The 18705-nt window shown below is 33.5% G+C and overlaps 1 protein-coding gene across 6 annotated transcripts in view; it reads right to left on the bottom strand.

The window, feature by feature from the left end:
- Positions 1–1043: 1043 nt before the first annotated feature.
- Positions 1044–18705, bottom strand: part of LOC110441472 (EF-hand calcium-binding domain-containing protein 6-like) — a 41327-nt gene continuing 23665 nt past the window's right edge. For 4 of the 6 annotated variants that reach the window (XM_021484624.1, XM_021484625.1, XM_021484628.1 and 1 more), the window contains 11 exons: positions 18322–18490; positions 17965–18018; positions 15738–15808; positions 14741–14892; positions 13155–13247; positions 10436–10665; positions 9392–9478; positions 8400–8485; positions 6273–6378; positions 4461–4517; positions 1044–2785 (listed from right to left, as the gene is read on the bottom strand). In XM_021484624.1, the coding sequence (XP_021340299.1) occupies positions 2570–2785; positions 4461–4517; positions 6273–6378; positions 8400–8485; positions 9392–9478; positions 10436–10665; positions 13155–13247; positions 14741–14892; positions 15738–15808; positions 17965–18018; positions 18322–18490 (1321 nt within the window). In that variant the 3' untranslated portion in view covers positions 1044–2569. Of the gene's footprint in view, positions 2786–4460; positions 4518–5707; positions 5746–6272; positions 6379–8399; positions 8486–9391; positions 9479–10435; positions 10666–13154; positions 13248–14740; positions 14893–15737; positions 15809–17964; positions 18019–18321; positions 18491–18705 lie in introns of all 6 variants that reach the window. The other 2 variants (XM_021484629.1, XM_021484627.1) reach the window with 2 other exon arrangements.

The following is an 18705-nucleotide window of genomic DNA, read 5'->3' as shown; positions in this document are numbered from 1 at the left end:
ATTCATGCAAAACGTTCACGTGATGAGAACAAATGTAAACAACATACACGATGAAGTTCAAATAGTTCTGCCAGTCATGTATCAAGGTCGAACAGAATATACGGAATATTAAAGAAAATCACATGATATTTCATCATAACAATACAATGGATTTACAGGTCGGATGACACGCGTGATGGTCATAATAATCTTCCGGATCTCCAGACCTTGCTGCCATAAAATCATACTCTAGCTCAAACTAAGACACTGTGTTCAAGCTCAAACCCAACATTTCAGTTCAAGAAATTCCAATTTGACTTTTTTCCCGTGAATTATTCGTGTCTTCTAGCTTTACCATTCAAATGCTTATGGTGTGTGTTTTGAAAGCATTGCAAGATATCTGTGAGTTTTGTTTGAACACAAGACTTAAAAGTAAGTAAGACAACGGTCCGATTAATCGGGGACCTCGCCTTGCCTCCCGTTCTCGGCGAAGGTTCATGGCTTATCTCCGTTTGGGTGTCATGGTTGTTCTTGTTACCGTCTTTGCGTGTTTGGTATCGTTCCGTTTGAGTCTGAATGTGTTGATGTTGTGAAGAGATTTTGTTTTTCTGTTTCAACTTTCTTTCAAATTTAAATGTATGAATAATAAATGTCATTGCATTTTTATATTGTGAATACGGATTTCTGATTGAAATGCATGAAGGCAGCGAAATGTGGTTGTGCCCTTATGGTCCATGTCGGATATTTCGGTTTCTGCTGTAATATTCAAGTGGTATCGGGCCATCAATGAACCGTTTGAAATACGGACCCACAACAAGTCAAACACAGTACACATGCACATATCTATAGCTATTTACCTTAGTATGGCGGTTCTCCAGATGTAGGAATAACAGAACCAGTAAAGTAAAGCTAGAGCAATACCTAAACAAATTTATAATAATATAAAATAATATAAGGTCCAGTGAATAATGTAGATTGCTTTGTAGATACAAAATAATCTCATCCATCTACAGGTCAATTGAACATTTATTAATAACAAAAACAACAAAAAAACAAATCGTTTTTCAATGTAGTTTATTATAAAAATGAATCAGTATTTTAAAGTTATTACATACTTTATTTGGAAATAAAATCATTTACATGGTTGCTTTGATAGAACATTCATCACGATTAGAAATAAAAGATAAAATGATATTGCTATTTAGGAAGTCTAAAGAGGATTATAATAGATACACATTTATGTTAATGTCAGATATTGTACCTTTTCCTTACCATAATGCGTTTTAACTCTAACTATTGATATTTCTGTTGAATTATTGAGGGATGTACGAGTCTCCTTTTTTTCTTTGCTGTTTAATATGAAACCTTAGAATACTGATATATTACAACGAGTATATGTGCTGTGTTCCCAAGCACAGTAACAATGTCACTATCAAGTATTAAGTATATACATAACGTGCAGTGTTACACATTTCTCAACATGAAACATAACTTCTAACAAAGGCAACGGCTAAATGTATCACAGATAAGCTCTATAAGAATAAGTTAGAAAACCATATATTATGTTATATGACATATTCATTTGTCTGAAATTGTGAGGGAATAAAAATATGCATACAAGCATGCTGGGTATCGTTATATTACTTCCAATCACACTTTATGTTATTGATGGGAACCTGCATCATGGTTAAGCTTGAACATTTCACAGACTAATCAACAATTAAGATTATTGTAAACGATAACACGGTAATATGCATTCTAATAAAAGTAATATAAAGGTACTGGTAAATGACAGTATCCCAGGATAAAGGCGCATTGTGTGAAGAGTCGACTTATGGTTATGCCCTATGGAGAAAAAAAAAAAAGTATGCTCGAAAGTGCAGATATATTTTAAAAACCCATACTATTTACTATGACCTTTCAGAACGAATCTTAAGCAGTAATCAAACTCCACTAAATAAATAATCAGGTATAATTGCCTCCCCTGCTTTAAAAGGTTAACTATTTGTATACAATGCATATTAGGAATGACAATGAAGAGCTGATTTATTCGTTAACACGGTACATGGTGCTTACCATTTGTATAATAATAATAATAATAATAAGGTCAACATGCCTAGATATCTGCCCATCCTAACCGCACTAAGGTTGAACAGAATTTGTAAACATGTATTTAATCATAAAATATGCATACCCTAGAGCTAAATAAGCCACACTGTGTGTGTTAATAAAGCACTATATGGTATAAGTTAGTGACCTAAAATGTAAGGAGGAGTTTTCTTCTCAGGCAAACAAATATAACTTATATATTTAACGGATAAAATATACATTGTATACCAAACCCGTTATTTAACGCAAATAATCTGTGATTAGTTTTATATTTTTTTTTTATAAATACTGTATTAATGCATACAATAACGAAAAAAATCTATGTATAAATACATGCGTTTTCCTTTAAGTTTACCCCGTAATTATGTAACATAATGTTAGATTCACTTTCGCAGTTTTGTATATCTCTATAATGGTTTGGACGGATTTCTGTTGATAAATATAAACAAATTACATATAATATCGATTGTCTATGTAAATCCTATACATCGATGAAGGTCCCGAGAAAATTGTCGTATGATATTCGACCTGTCAAGTTGCAGTCGAATTCCGACATCAAATGATAGAAATCTTCGTTGGAAACCTCCACGTTACACGATTTGAGCGCTCGCCGGAAGTCTCCGACTGAAAGGTACCCGTTCCTGCTGATGTCTAGTTTCTTAAATGCGCGTCGTAGATTGCTGTTTTCTGCCATCAGCTAATAAGGATGAATAAAAAGACCATTCAACATCTGCATTCATATTTTCGACATCAGAATAAATATATAAAACCCACTTTTAAGGAAAATATTTAAAGACATATTCATGAAAAAAAAAACAACAACAAAAAACCCAGAAATAATATATATTTAAAACACTACACTCATTTATATTTTAAAATTATGAAGCCGCTGTGTTGAATTCTCTTAACGGAAGTATAGCAGGAAAGACAACTCCAACACAACGGATTAATAGGCAGTGTTTGAGTCTGACAGGAGTTATCTCAATTTTCATACTTCAAACATTGAAATAAAAGAAATGTTAAACCGTGATGGTTATCTTTCACGCAACATGCATTTTCATGAGAACATATGGATAGCATGAAGTATTTTTAATGAAATAAATTTGACTTGTAATCGATATAGTCAATTACAATAAAGCAGAGATGAAGGCTAGAAACACTGAAAAAGAAAGTCATGCAGTTTACGAAGACAATGCCATTACCAACGAAGTCAAAGAATTCATATTTAGATTTAGGAGGTAAATAAATCACCAAGCTTAAACATCCCACAAGAGTAGGATCCAAAGTCCGGATGTCAGGTTATTAAAAGAGGATAGTCAGTGTTAAGTCAATCAAAACACGAAAAATAAAGAATATAATGTTTCATTATTTGTAATTATATGGTGTTATATAAACTAAGAAAGTCAAACTGAAAACAACATGCGGATGTCCTCATTTTTTTTAATCTTATTGCCCTTATATGGAACCCGTTCGGAAACGATAAAAAAGCACATTTGTCAAAGACGTAATAAAAGTTAGACATCACATGCATGTACATAAAAACATTCAAATACTTTATTTGTCTCAAGCTTTCCAAACATTTTAAATAATAATTTTATAAAGTTTACTGTCATTTGTTGTTGTAAAAGTATTACTTGTGAACATTTCCTTTCCATGTAGACATTTAACTTTTTTCTATATACGATACTAATATAACTACAGTTTATCCTGCTTCATTTTGTTTTCCAATTTTTGATAATGCGCATGAAATATCTGTTTTATCAATACATTTCTTACCTTAACTACTCTACTTGCAGAATCGTCACATATCAAGATAAGTTTTATCTCATACCGATTTTGGATCTATTTGTCTGAATAACGAAGGATCCGATGAACTTTTCCCGTTTAATTAATAGCAAATGACTCTCGCCAATTTTGCTATTTTAGTTTGAATATATGATTGAATACATGATATAGATGATTTGTATTCACATCCCTTCATGACCCGTTTATTAATTTACGTCGTACATTTTAACACAGTAAAATTGTAATAAGAAAAAGGTATAATGACTGCTAGACAAGTAAACAAAAATGAGTTTAGAAATAGAGTTAGGATATTGAAAACGAAATAGTGTTCCCTTTTCATATATGACCTGCATTGTACTTGCTTACGTGTTTCTAAAACGATTAAGACATTATAATGGGGTAAGAATGGTGGAACCAACTAGTTCATCCGCACTACAAAGAACTCGAAAAACAAAACGGTAAGGTAGACTGTAATATAAGGTGAATTAAGAAATTTTGTTTAAGAGAAAAATCTAGCTAGTAAGTACGAGTGAAGTACTATCTAGAGGAAACAGAAGTATATATATATCTAGACAGTGTTGTGTCACCTTATCTCTCATTTCACTGAGGACTCTAGCCACAGTAATGGTCGATCCATTTCTTTGCTGTTTGAGGAAAAAAAGAAACATCACAGCGGTTAGTTACACTCAAACAACAATATCTTATATTAAATATGTAAAACATTTTATGCAAGGAGGGAAGTTATTAATTTAGGTTCACACGCACATCAAATATGTTGTGAAGAAAACATGTGTATTGCTATCAAGACATCAGCAATATGACATTTGGTGTTAAACCTTGTTGATTAAGTAATTATCGGTGCTTATTCGTCATGTAATATTAAATAATATTTTTTTTGCGCCGAAATTAAAAAAATTTTTATGATGTAGCAGTGTTAAAAAAATAGACAGAAGATTTATAGAAATACTGTTTTAATGGTCAGTGTCCTGTAGTTAATGCGTAATATATTCGATTTTATATAATACAGGGATTCAGATTCTAACGCGTGTGGTTAACATCAAGGACGGGAGGACGCTTAACACTGTCACTTCAGGTTTTTCATAAAGCCATTGACAACTTTATTCCGTTAATTAATCATAAGAAAAGATGAATATGGCATTCCTTGCAGCCACGTAGATAACATTATTTTTTGTCTATTTATAACCAAAATTAGGCCTCTTTTTTGTTTTCTCCTTTTTCTCGCTCTCTCTTTGGCTATGTCTCCCGACTTACATGACCCGGTGGAGTGTCATAATGGTACCTTTATGTGACCGTTGCGAGGTCCTTTATGCTATGGAACGTCCATACATGACTTTAGCTATAGCTTGGACACATAGACATAACCAAATAGCCGTTAACTCTTAGTTTTTATAATAATCATAGCTGAAAACGTGCAGCACACGCTCTCATGGAATATTAGGTTTCAGCAATGTCCCAATGTTGATATAATGTAATAAATTTGATATATGCTTGTAACTTTATAAACACAAACTTATATTAAATTAGAAGAGATTATGCTTATTCTAGAATATTTATTAATGCTTGACTTTGCTTAACCGGTGAAATGGGAAGCGATCTGGTATTGGGAACACATTGTTCTCTCAACTATGATTTACAGGAGGAAAGAATCGGATTTCTGTCAAATAAAAATTACTGTTTAAGCATATAATATTAAATTATAATATTACTACAGATTATCGTAATGTTTAGCAAATCACGCCACATCAAATAACACAAATTAATCTATTAGAGCAAACATATTTTTTTGCGAGAACACACAAATTTGAGTACTTACATCTACGCTAACTACTGCTCCGGTATTATAGACGGAGTCTTATTAAGAACAAATATTAAATGCATTTTGTTATTGTTTGTAATATTTAAATAATAATATTAAATAAATCAAAATTAGTTTCATATTTTGTTTTCGTTATATCATGCACTACCGATAGTCATACAAATGACACTAGTCACAAAAAGTCACTTCCTAATCTTGTCTCTGTTATACTAAATTCAATCAAACATGGCACACACATAGATATTATAATATAACATGCATTTTAGAATCCATGCGCTATTAATATGCATGCAATCCCCTCGTGATGAATAATTAATTTAATAATTATATACATATTTACGTTTATCAACCTTAGTTAACATTACACGAAAGTTGTTTACTAAGTAACATTAAAAATGGAACGAAACAACTAACGAGTTGGGTCTAACTATTATGCTTTTTTTTCTACATTATCTTATTGTCAGAAAATTCATATTTTAAGAGTGACTTTTCAGCATGTTAAAATAAGATAACTTATGTTTTATTATAATTTAACTTCTGACTTCCAAGCTAAGGTACGTACCTTCTTTGTGAGTGTGTGAGTATGTTTACTGTAAACAAAAGATTTTGCTCTTTCGGAATTTTCTGGTCTCTGTGAATAGCATTTCATAAACTCTAGATAGTGGAACCTGAAATAGAGACACATATTTATAATTAACATATCAGACAATGCACTAAAGTATATCAGAATAGAAATGTCAATGAGTATTAACAGTGAACATTACGTCGTTGTATATAGTGGTGATTAGAAGGTGTAAGTCGACACAAATCAAAGCAAGCCATTCAAACAGTCATATGAACCACAGTTATATTTGAAGTAACTATCAAGTGACGTTTTATACACTTTGTGTTTTATTTTCAGTGTCATTTCCCCCTTAACATGTAGCTTATCAAACAATATCTTACCCTACTATGACATCATCTATTATAATTAAAAGTAAGTACTCAGGAACATACCGTGTTAAAACAATGATAAATACTTTCAATACGTTCAATTAGGGTTAATACTGGTTATTGTTAAGTTGTTGAGTACATCGTGTTCTCAAATGTCTGTTATGGATTCCATCATTTCCAGCAAGAGATTTTTTTTCTGAAAATATCACTGTGTGAAATAACAACATTCGACGTGATTACCCAACGTCATTATTTGTGTTTTATGTGATCGGACAAGCAATATATCCTTTCGAATAAACACATACGTCTACGGGATTCTTATAATAACTTTCTCGTTTAATATCAGCTTTCTCGTTACTTTTTGCTAAGTATCAATCGTGAAATAAAATATTGCCTGATACATAATTCATATATAATGTAAGATATACACATTCTTGTGAACAACTGTCCTTCCTAATAAGTATAGAGGTGTCGGTTCACGATATTGAGGATCCCTGTTCCACAGCAGACAAAACGCCAGAGAATTTCATTGCAATTATTCATACTTCCAATTATATATCTTTAATTATGTTTATGATATAACCGTGACGGAACTTGGCCAGGAATCTACTACTGATAACGTAGCTCTGTTGGTTAGAGCAACCTTGTTTTGACCAGAGGTTGAGGGTTCGAATCACCTATTGTTCCGTTGCATTAATACCAAGACCACTCTTATTAAGCGTTTGTTTTGTTTTGCGTTGTTTTTCGTTTTATCATTTTTATTTAATTTCGGGTTTTTTTCCTGAAGGTATGGGCTTCTTTTCAGAAGTGATTTATCATAGCTTTCACTTACAGTTAAAATACTTTCCAATTCCTGGTTACAGGTTTTGACAATACATACAGAACAAATAAGTCACAGTTTTGTGAAGACCCGGATATGTTTTGTAATATACGTTTATGAACTACACATAGACGCGTATGGACTAGCTATACCTCCCTTGAATTAATTAATTGCTACCTGGTACACTTGTAGGAACAAACCACGAAATAAGGAAACCCCTGGTTCTCCATTGGCTTCAAGGACAACCATTTGGATTATATTGGTTATCAAAACAGAAGCAACTGTGCTAGTGTATATCTTTTTCTATTTTTATACAAATGGAAGAGTTTAAGCTTTAGTTTCGATCTCCGAATCGTCAGGGGACCTAGACAATGACGTAACACACTATCAGTTGTCGGTGATTTGAAGAATTGCCAGGGTTATCAGTAGTTTATTATTGCTGTACTCCATCAGAACAAGACATCTATTTCATATCTGGGAAACGCAAGTAAAGAACCGCACCGGCACTTGACCTGTTGCAAGCTGTTTCTAATAAAGTTGGTAAACGAGAACCCTTTAAAGTGAAGAGGTAGGTAAACACTTAACATAAGTTTACTCTTACCCTTCACATGTGTTAAAATAAAACCCCAGCATTGAAGAATACGACAACACTACAGTCGTGGGTTTTCCTCTTATATTTCAAAACGAACTGAGAAATTTCAGTAAACAGAACGTGAAGGAGATAAACCATAAATAGCACAAACACTTACCCACTAAATTTTATATAAGGCTGAAGTGTCACACGACATCAGTTTACCAATCACATTTTGTTGTAGAGTAATGTAATTTATTTACAGTAAACAATGAAAATCTTACAGCTTTACAATGTAACCATATACGAGTGTGAGGTTATATCATTCATCGTGGAGTTGTTTTGAGGAAAACCTTTTTACTGACCTTCCGTTTCTTTGAAGGTCAAAGCGTTGGCACAGTTCTTTCTTTTCATCCGACGTCAAACAGAAGTTCATACTATCCATGATGTCCTAGAAAATAAATACATTTATTCAACATACTTTTGTAAGGTGATCTATTAACATAGCAAATCATGAATACAGACAGGAAAACTTGTTCCAGCAATACGCTTTGGTTTCAGATGGTTCCGTTTACATACGTTAACATAATATGGAAGTCCTATTAGCAAAATTTAACTGAACACATATTTAAAACAAACTGGAGACAATTCAGTCTTTATATTTCAGCTTCAAATGACGTTCAGTTCAAAGAGATAGTCCGATAATTTTGAACAGGACTACATCTATAGAACTTACTCTGAACAGACTGAAGTTTAATACTTATATTGGTTGTATTTATTGATTTAATAAAAATAATTGATATTTAAATTTTCCATTCAATCTATGAATTCGAGATAAATTTTCAATACAATTAACAGCCAGCAGCCAGAATCGGTCTTCTATATCTAACATTATGATTATGACGTCACAAAATAATGACGTCATTGTCATCACTACATAGTTCTAGTCTCATAACTCACATCACACTTGGGAAGATTTTGATACAGTGGCAATGCAGAGCACATGTACATATATAACGTTACTTGTGCGGCGTTATTCAGCATTTTACGAAGCCATTCAGCTGTTAATAAACAGCAGACAATAATACGGTTTTTGTTCGATACACATAGTTTAAAATTTCTGTGTATTTTCTTAGTTTCTATATAAGCAAAGCACAGCAGGTACATTTAAACAGGATAGTGCATTAAATCAATAAAGCTAATATTGTTGGAAAATGAGTTCATTGTTATGTCATTTGTGTCTAAACATGCAAGGCGTACCGAGGATTATGTTTTCAGTGTACAAGAGAAACCTAATGCCTCTACTTAAACATCAGTCGGGTTTTGTCAGGTAAAGATTACAGGGTCGTTCTCTTACCAGCATTTCCTTCATGGTGATGTTAGCGAATCCATTGCGATCGATGAATTTAAAAACAGATTTGAGCCCTTCCCAGTTGTTGATAACCTGTAATACAAAAAGCTCAGTCTTAACAATAGATAAACGGGCATAATCGATGTTGTTCATGGTAATCCAAACTGTATTCACACTTTCCAATTTGAATAGGTGACCTTTAATTTTCATATCGAATGCACCTTTTACATAATGCGATCTAAATTTTATGTTAACATACAGCTTTAATGTCATTTTTTTTCTTCTCTCTAAAGCGGCGCTTAATAAACCTTGACTCATCGATGTGATGGCAGATTATTCTTCCACCTCTAAGTTCCATGCAAGACCATGGTGACCTGTTTGAAACACTTGTAATCTCTCCCACAGAGACGCACCCGGTGACTTGCATTTCGGAACATAGTTTTATCAATCATAACTAAGAAGTGCATAACCATATCCATTGTGTTTAAAATGGTCTTTCTTACGTTTACCAATGACATATCAATTTTGATTATCACACTTTTCCCCACTCTGGTGTTTTCAATAAATTAGTACGTACCAAAGTTTGCAATAGAATTTTACCAAACCCGATATTCTGGGTTAAATATGGGAGATATGGCAAGTCTGTTTTCTGACCAAAAGTTTACAATCGTACGTCAGATTTCAATAACCCCAAACTCACATATGTTAAGCCATACTTAATAATAAGTTTATATATATATAAATAAACAATATCGGTTTCAGACCATTTTTATATGTACACACCACAGCCAGCCACATCGATTCAAAACGCCAGCATACATTAAGCTGGCTATTGAAATGATAATGAGGAGAATTCCAGCACACCATAGTTGCCCAGCAATAACACTAGTCGAATCGAGCGTATGGATTGACCTGGACACATGCATGTTATAACACTTCCTTTCTGATCTGATGTAAAATTTAATTATAAGAAGTACTTAAACTACATCCCAGATACTATATAAAAATATGTTGAAGCATAAACAATAAAATATTAACTGATAAACTTACGTTTTCTTTGACCTTTACCAGAAGCTCCTTAGTGCGGACACTTTTCGTGGACATGATGGACGCTGGGGCTGATGGTGGTGGAGGCGGGAAGCTGGCGGCAGACGCTGTTCGTGATGGGGGACCTCGAGACTGAGGTGGTTTGGCTACCTCCTGTTGTTTCGCTTTCCTCTTCTCTCGACGTTCTCTCTGCACTCTTTTCGCCTCCTCTATCAATTCCTTAGTATTGTCACCTGTTATTAAGAATCGAAGTCACAACATTGATAAAACACATTATATATGCATTACCGGAATCATAATCCGCTAATAAATTTATACACCGTTCTCCTGTTCAAATCAGTAACATAGTCCAAATGTTCAAGTATTAATGTCCAAACCTAGCTATTAGTTTCCCTGGTAAGGCGAGAGGCAGCCTGTTGGCAATATACTTACTTACTAAACTGCAATAAATTGTCGCCAAATTCACTGCTCCATATATCACTGCTATCGAGCCCCCCGTATGCTAGCCTGAGATTAATGTGTGTGAGTCGAACAGAGGTTGTATTGATATTTGGGATTACTTGGTAACGTCAATACGGGGACCGTTATACGGCTGTCAACTCGCCCGTTTATATATACATTCTCTGTTTACATTTCACCTTGTCGGGTTTAAGAATTCTTTCGTGTTTCTTTTCAATACTGATGACGATTTTCAAATCATTTAGTATGCGTGGTTTAATACTTTTAAATATCGATCATTCATTCGAGTAATTTTTCTTATTTGCGTTAGCAATAATTGCATGTTATTATACATTGACTTGAGAAGTAAACTATGTTCCCAGTATACTTCTATTTAGAAGATAAATGCTTTTTAAAATGGAACCTTGGTCATTCTTATATTGAATAAAGACATACAATAGAGACCTGATAATAATAAACAGGTGGATAGCCAAGTATATTTCATAAAGGTGTGAGTATCTAAACACAGGTATTTATGTCTACTGTTACATTACAACTGTGTGTCTACCTAAGTGACATAACATCTTGAACATGCATACAGATAATTAGATTTGCATGAGGTATTTGTGATTGTGCTTGCAGTATTTCAACTCGTAAAACACGATACACAGCTTGTGCGTTCGATTCAGCATGCTATCAAATTTCACAGCTATGTTTGTTTGGATTGTGTTTATATTGTATGATTTTGAAAAACAAAGTTAAATTTAGGAAACTTCTCATATAATATTTTCACTCTTTAGATGGATAAAAACTGTCAATATATATTTTATACTTTATTATCTATATTGAAATAACTTAATCTAAATGTTGAGGAAGCGATGCCCTTGTAATGGACTTAAATATAAAAAAACAAGCACAAGGAAGGAATAACTAGCACTTTCAGCCTACCTCAACCATAACTCCATGTGATAGGAAGACTTTCTTTGTGACGTTATAATTGTGAGCTCTAGGTTCATCTAAACAATACATATTTTTGACGTCATAACAGACTATGACGTCATTAAGTTGACATCATGACGTCCAATTTAATAACGTTTTAGTGTTTAGCTTTTGGGAAAGTTCAAATTTAGTTACCTTTCAATAGCCCCATTAAATATTTGTATAGTATGTTTTCTGGTCTATTATGACGTCCTCTATATATGTTTTTTTATACGTTGTATCAATAACACAAAATCATCAAAAATGATTTTGTGTTCATATGGAAGGTATGCTCAAGGTACTAGCGATTCCTGAGATGCATTATTTTTTCATATATTCATTATAATTATAAGAACATAACGTTTTCAACATACATACATATACAAATATATTGATAAAATGTTCGAGAAGCAGTACGTTAGTCGAACAGATATTTTGAATTAAAAATAGAACAATATTGATGCAAACATAACGACTGTACATATCGTATATATATATATGTAATAGTTATTCAACATTCATATTGAATCCAGATGAGTTACAACGTATTCTATATGCCATTTTCTAGGCCTCCAAGTATGTCAGAAAATGCTTTATTTTGTTGTGGTAGTAAAACGTTTTTTTACAGAAATGAAAACAATGTAACTATTATATCAGAACGATGGAAATCGATTTCAATATTATTTGAAGATTTAAAAAATTGAAGAGTAGTAACAAAACATCTCAACTCCATCAATACACCAGCAACACAATACGATACAGGTCGAATACGAACCAAGCCACACTTTATCAAATGTACAAATACCATTTCCCGATATAAATGATTGATCACAACATCCAACATGACAATGCCTATTTGTCTTCCTGCTGTTAGCGTGCACGTGTCTTCCTTTGAATAAGTATGTACTTTTCTATGGGTCTATTTTTCTGTATGTATATGAATATATCAATAACTGAATTCCGTGCCATACCTGTCATGTTTATGAAGACATATATTTTGAACGCTTAAGAATGCAAGAATAAACTCCTTTTGTATCGGTTATAACTAATCCTGCGCCGAGGCGTTTAGTTTTTGGGTTTAAATAATTTATATTCATAGACTATTTTATGTATTGTCATTTTCGTACTTGGATTTAAAAAAACCCACATCAAACTACTAAACACATCAGTTAATAAAGAGCATACAGAATCCGGTTAGATGTAGCACACAACAACCACATGTTTATATAAACATAAATATTTGTCCACGTATGACGAAAGCCCCTTGCCATCTGCACAAAGAGAGATAACTCAATTATTTACATACAGCCGATGGTGGGAATGATACCAGTACTGCGCTTCCGTTTTGTGGGGTTACGCGAACCCCTGTCTGCCAGGCCTGTACGGTCATGAGCCAAAACTGAAATAGTGTTACTATGGTATAGTCCTGGACCTTTGATTTTTACATGTAGACAGTGTACAATTGTGATTTTAGACGAAAGTAAGCAAATAAGCCAAAAGAAAAGCCCAAATGAAACAGGTCTTAAAGTACAAGCAAATAAAATACACATCTTTACACAGCTTCAATAAACAGAACAGCTACACATAAATATAAACTATCTGTGTCTATGGATTGTGGTATTTCGGATCATACAGGGTTTTGGACTATGCATGGTTAACACGTGATCAACGGTATGTGATATAATATAGATTTTAAGACTCTTTCGAGTTTAGAAATTTAATATAGGAAAACCCCAATTAGTGGAAGTTCCCTTCTTATATCCATGGGCATTAAAGAGTCTTACATTCTTATATGACAGTTTGTCAGATAGGGGAAACACCTTAAGTTGAATGTCCCTATCCTACATCCCTGAGCATGAACGATTATTATAATAGTGCATAGCATTCCGTTATGGGAAAACACAACTTAATTGGAGTTTATACATTCATTATTAAAATAATGATATCTAACAACAAGATCGCGGGTATATATTTCGATCAAATAAATTGGTAAGTGATGTAAGAAAATAACTATCATTATACGAGCTTTTGTTTTTGCCTCAAATCTCATCTCTATTTCCCTGTTGTCATGCATGATGACATGATGGCAACAACCTTTAGTTGGATCACTATCACAATAAACGCGGTTTGTCGACTAAATAGGTAGCTATCGACTGTTGTATCTGTCGATTTCAACACCCTCGGCAATAATCCTTACTCTTAACACACGTATTCTATCATTCTCATGAAATAGTAATGAGAGTATTGATTTGGTGTCTATGCATTCGTTGGTTCAGGCGTTCATCTAATACAAACAACGTAAGCGGTATGTACTGCGTAACGGGACCAAAGACTTCACTCGACCGGTATAGATCTTACCGTTTGATGTAGATAAAGGGATATTATGACAACGTTTAGTTTTCTCTTAAAATAAATCGGAATAGCGCTATCCTTATAAATTACAATGAATCCTTTTACCATAATGAGTTTTTCTTATTGTATTTCTAAATATATGACAACCGAAAATGAGATATTTTGTCCTACTATGATATTACATGTATTTTCGTCTATAATTACTATTCCCATTTCATAGTTTTCTTCGTTTTTCTATCGAATATTTGTTTGTCATATCCTTAATAACAAAAATAAGTATTTTGCAAGTTGATGTTTATTTATGACGAATATATCTTTACTGGGATAAGAAACTAAGTTAGGTCTGGTGAAAAGAACAAGGCTTGGACATTGAAAAATATTCTCAGAGAAAACTGAGACCCCTATCCCTATCTCTGAAAAATATACCATTATTAAAGAATGAATGTGTCATTTTGAACCGAAATATATTGTTACTGAATAATGTATGAAACAAAAAAAAACATGTTTTCATACGCATCGATCGTTCTCCTGTACACATACTTTGCGTGACAATCTCCTTCCTTTCGGCAGTGGTTGACTTTAAATTGACGAAGTTCTTGAGGAGGGAGTTATAGCTATACATGCCATCGTCGGCCACGTTGAGTGAGAGCCACATTTTGTCCATTTCCGGCTGGGTCAGTGTCAAACCACAGCTGTTAATATAAATACAAAATAGATGTTATATAAATAAGTTATACATATGATTTTAAAACAGAATGAGAAAATAGCCATGCTATTATCTTTCTATAATATTGAATGAAAAATAAAACATAAAAATACTACTCCTTCCATTAGCCAAAATTATATATATGATATATAGATATATATATAAATGTAAACATATATACTTATGTGGGCTCTATACTATAATAGCATGTAGATTTTACATGAGAATATGTATATAATGAGAATACAATCAAAGCATTGTCTTTCAAAATTAAAGGACATCATTTGAAGGTATTAATCATACCGTTTATTCCGATACCGTGTGTTATATCGGTCGGATCAAATATGATCTCGGAAATTGAATCATATCTCCAAGACAATAAGACAATGTCGAGATTAAAGGATTGATGATCAGAAAGACATTATCACTTATGTGGTGGAGTGTTACATAGAGCGATTGTGGTTGGTACAGATATCATGGAGTCAACTGTGACGTCACACTAAAGGCAATACATATTCCGTCATATCTCTCCAGAGACTCAGACTTACAGGAACATAGAACATTACATAGATATTACGTCATGTCTGCGTACATTCGTGTTAATGATATGAAAAGCGATCTAAAATAATTTACTCTTGTAATAAATGTGATGCCTAATGTCGAGATAGTTTAATTAAATCTCACAACATTTGCAGTAATAATTTTTATCTACAGCATAAGGCGTTATATCTATCTCTTATACAATGAAAATATAGCCCTGTAGTAACTACGATAGCATATACAATGATTTGGTAAAATAACTACTATCAACACGACCAATGATATACTCACAGTTTTACTAGAGCACCGAATTGCCATTTACTCATCCGTCCGGTCATCTTTCTGTCCATCTCCTTGAAATGCTGTAGAGAGACAGAATGTGTAACAGAGCGTGTTTCTGAGGAGGTAGTGACCGCCCTGGACACAGCCCGTGTGTTGGAGGCGCGGTAACCATTTCTCGACGAACTACGTGTCATCGTATTAGATGACGTATTAGTGGAAGTGGTTTTATTGTGTATCTCCTTCTTAGTTATCATCAATGACATATCCATAAAATTCATGATGGCGGCTCACACTTGTAGGTCACCTGACCCACACACTTACACCACCCCACTGACGACACCACACAAACGTTGGTACAATATCAACACTATCCAAAGTATCCTCATCCAATATCTGGCATGATGGCGATTTATATTGTATACACGTTTCCAAGGTAAACCAAGATGCAAGATAATCGATATATGCCAATCAGAGCCTCTCGTCAGAGGTACGGATCAATATAGAAATGGGGTTGTCATAACACAGGTAGAAAGCTATCCCGTCAACACTCCTATTACAGATCACCTAACTCAACGCTTACACCAAGACTTATTTTACAAGGTCAAAACCCTTAAATAAATAGATGGTCATATCCAAATACACCGTAGTTCACTCATGTGGGACGTTCTTTTGACATACCCTCCACAGGTAGAAATTGACATTACACGTCTTCCCTGATATTGATTTATCTGAGGAATGTAAAGGTAGGTCACAAAGGTACTCTATGTACACAAAGACGCTAGGGTATCGTACCAGAGTATCACTTATTTTCCCTTGTGGATTTAAACATCTCACTGAAAGGTTAATAATGATTAGCTTCTCCTCATTGCTTGTAGAAATTTACAATTTCAGGCGAACGCTTTCAAATTATCTTCGGCAATATCTTTGTTTGGGATTTTAAAAACCTTGTTACAAGACAAATTATGGTGAGGTACTCTTTACCCTTATGTTGTATTCAATGGTCGTAGACTGTTTCGTGCAAACAATAAGCTAAAAGACGACTGAAGTGTGAAAACCATACGTTTTATAGGAGTGATAATCATGTAGTTATGCACATACATGCAAACGTAGCAAACCATTAAACAGCTATTGGCGAAAAACTGCACGACCATTTAAAACCACAGGTAATTGAGTTTAGTTATCAGATATTTTACACCATATAGAAATAATCGGTAAAATTATAACACGCTAGTAGAACAAACATGTTCAAGTACAGGCAAGTTTTACCTTGTCATTTATGCTTGCATGAAGATGACACAAACAAGTTATTACAATCGATAAATAATACCAATATGTAGGCAATAAATCGAACTACCGAGGTTTCATCATCGAAATAACGAAATCGAAATTGTCTACACAATAAAGATTTCATCAAAACCATGGGTTTGTTCACAGTTTCTGATCAACTATTTTATATGAATGTCAAAACAGGTTCTTGAATTGATTGTTATTAAAGTCATATCACATGCGATCGAGCGCTGAAACCATAAAGTATGTCGCATCTACAGCGTAAATGACAGACAGCAAGTTCAAAGATCATCATATCAAAGAATTTTCACAAACAGGTTGTACTGTAAGAATTATTAATTTACATTTGTAAGGACGAGTGTGAGAATAACGCCAAAAGATTCGTGCCATTACATTCCTATTTATTCTATTTTTAGGCCCCACTGAGTGAGACTCCAGATTGTGCACTGATACAAACACCCACACACCGCCATTTTGTGTTGAATACATTACACAATGAACACAATGTTAAGGGACATTCTCGTTCAACACCAATTCATTTCCTATTGAGCGATCATCATGGATATTTAAAGAAACATATTGCTTTCTGAGATCAGCGAGGTGGAACCGAATGCAATTAAATATATATTATTTTCTGGTGGTTTATTGAAATAACTACCGCAAATGTTACATTAAATATCCAGCTGAAAACTTTTTTGTTTTGTGAGAAAGTGCTTTGTTGACAAAATTTAAGAGAAATACACGTATAAATAAATTGTTATGAAAGCAATAACGACAGAATAAGAACAAATCAGAAAACGTTGCAATAAATTAAATTTCCCCACACATGCAAAAACGTAATATCAAAACTGTATTTCACATGCGAAGAAAACGTGCCTTTACGTTGGCATGTTATTTATGATATGATCAAGATGTATTTTCTCAAAGAAGTAAACTAAAGCCAGCTTACCTTGTCAAAAGTGTGAAATTTGGTGTTAAACAGGTCATCTAACAGGAGCTGGATCTGTCAAAACGAATAATATGTTTTATTTGTTTGTTCAAATTACACGTTTTAAACCAGAGGGAAGACATTAAAATACATCTTCATCATTATATCACAACGAAATGAGCACGTACTTGTTTTGAAAATACGTAAGACAAATCCGTTATCATATGCTTTCTTATAATTATCTTTATTTACATTTAAATGACACCATTCATACATAAATAAAAGTTTAAAAAAAAAATGTTATTTTTTGAAAAGTATTTAAACAATTTTCTTACATTAATATATATCATTAATACAGATAAAAACATCAACACTTACATCTTCAACGGTTCTGACATCGGATTTCGGTTTCTCGACCTCATGCGGTACCATGTGTACCTTGGCCTTCTCTCGCAGCTTGTCCAGTTCCGGGACATGGCTCATGTCATTTCCACTGACCTGGACCACGGCCATTCCGTCCTCCATTCTCCTATTCCAGGAGCCGGGTCTGTAGGCCGTACAATGTGATAGGTTAATTAATGGGTAAATCGTTTACATTGTTATACTGCGTTCAGTAAGATATAGACATTGAAAAGATAAAGAGAGATCAGGTCAAATGATCAATGATTAAAAAACCGTAAAAAGAATGTAATTCACTTAAATGTTGAAATAAATTCAAATCCCTATGTTCCAATATCAATAGTTTCTGTTGAAATACGACCA

The sequence above is a fragment of the Mizuhopecten yessoensis genome, unplaced genomic scaffold (assembly GCF_002113885.1).
Source record: "Mizuhopecten yessoensis strain PY_sf001 unplaced genomic scaffold, ASM211388v2 scaffold715983, whole genome shotgun sequence".
Classification (NCBI taxonomy): domain Eukaryota; kingdom Metazoa; phylum Mollusca; class Bivalvia; order Pectinida; family Pectinidae; genus Mizuhopecten; species Mizuhopecten yessoensis.
The sequence above is the reverse complement of the archived record's forward strand: the minus strand, read 5'-3'. Positions and strand labels throughout refer to the sequence as shown.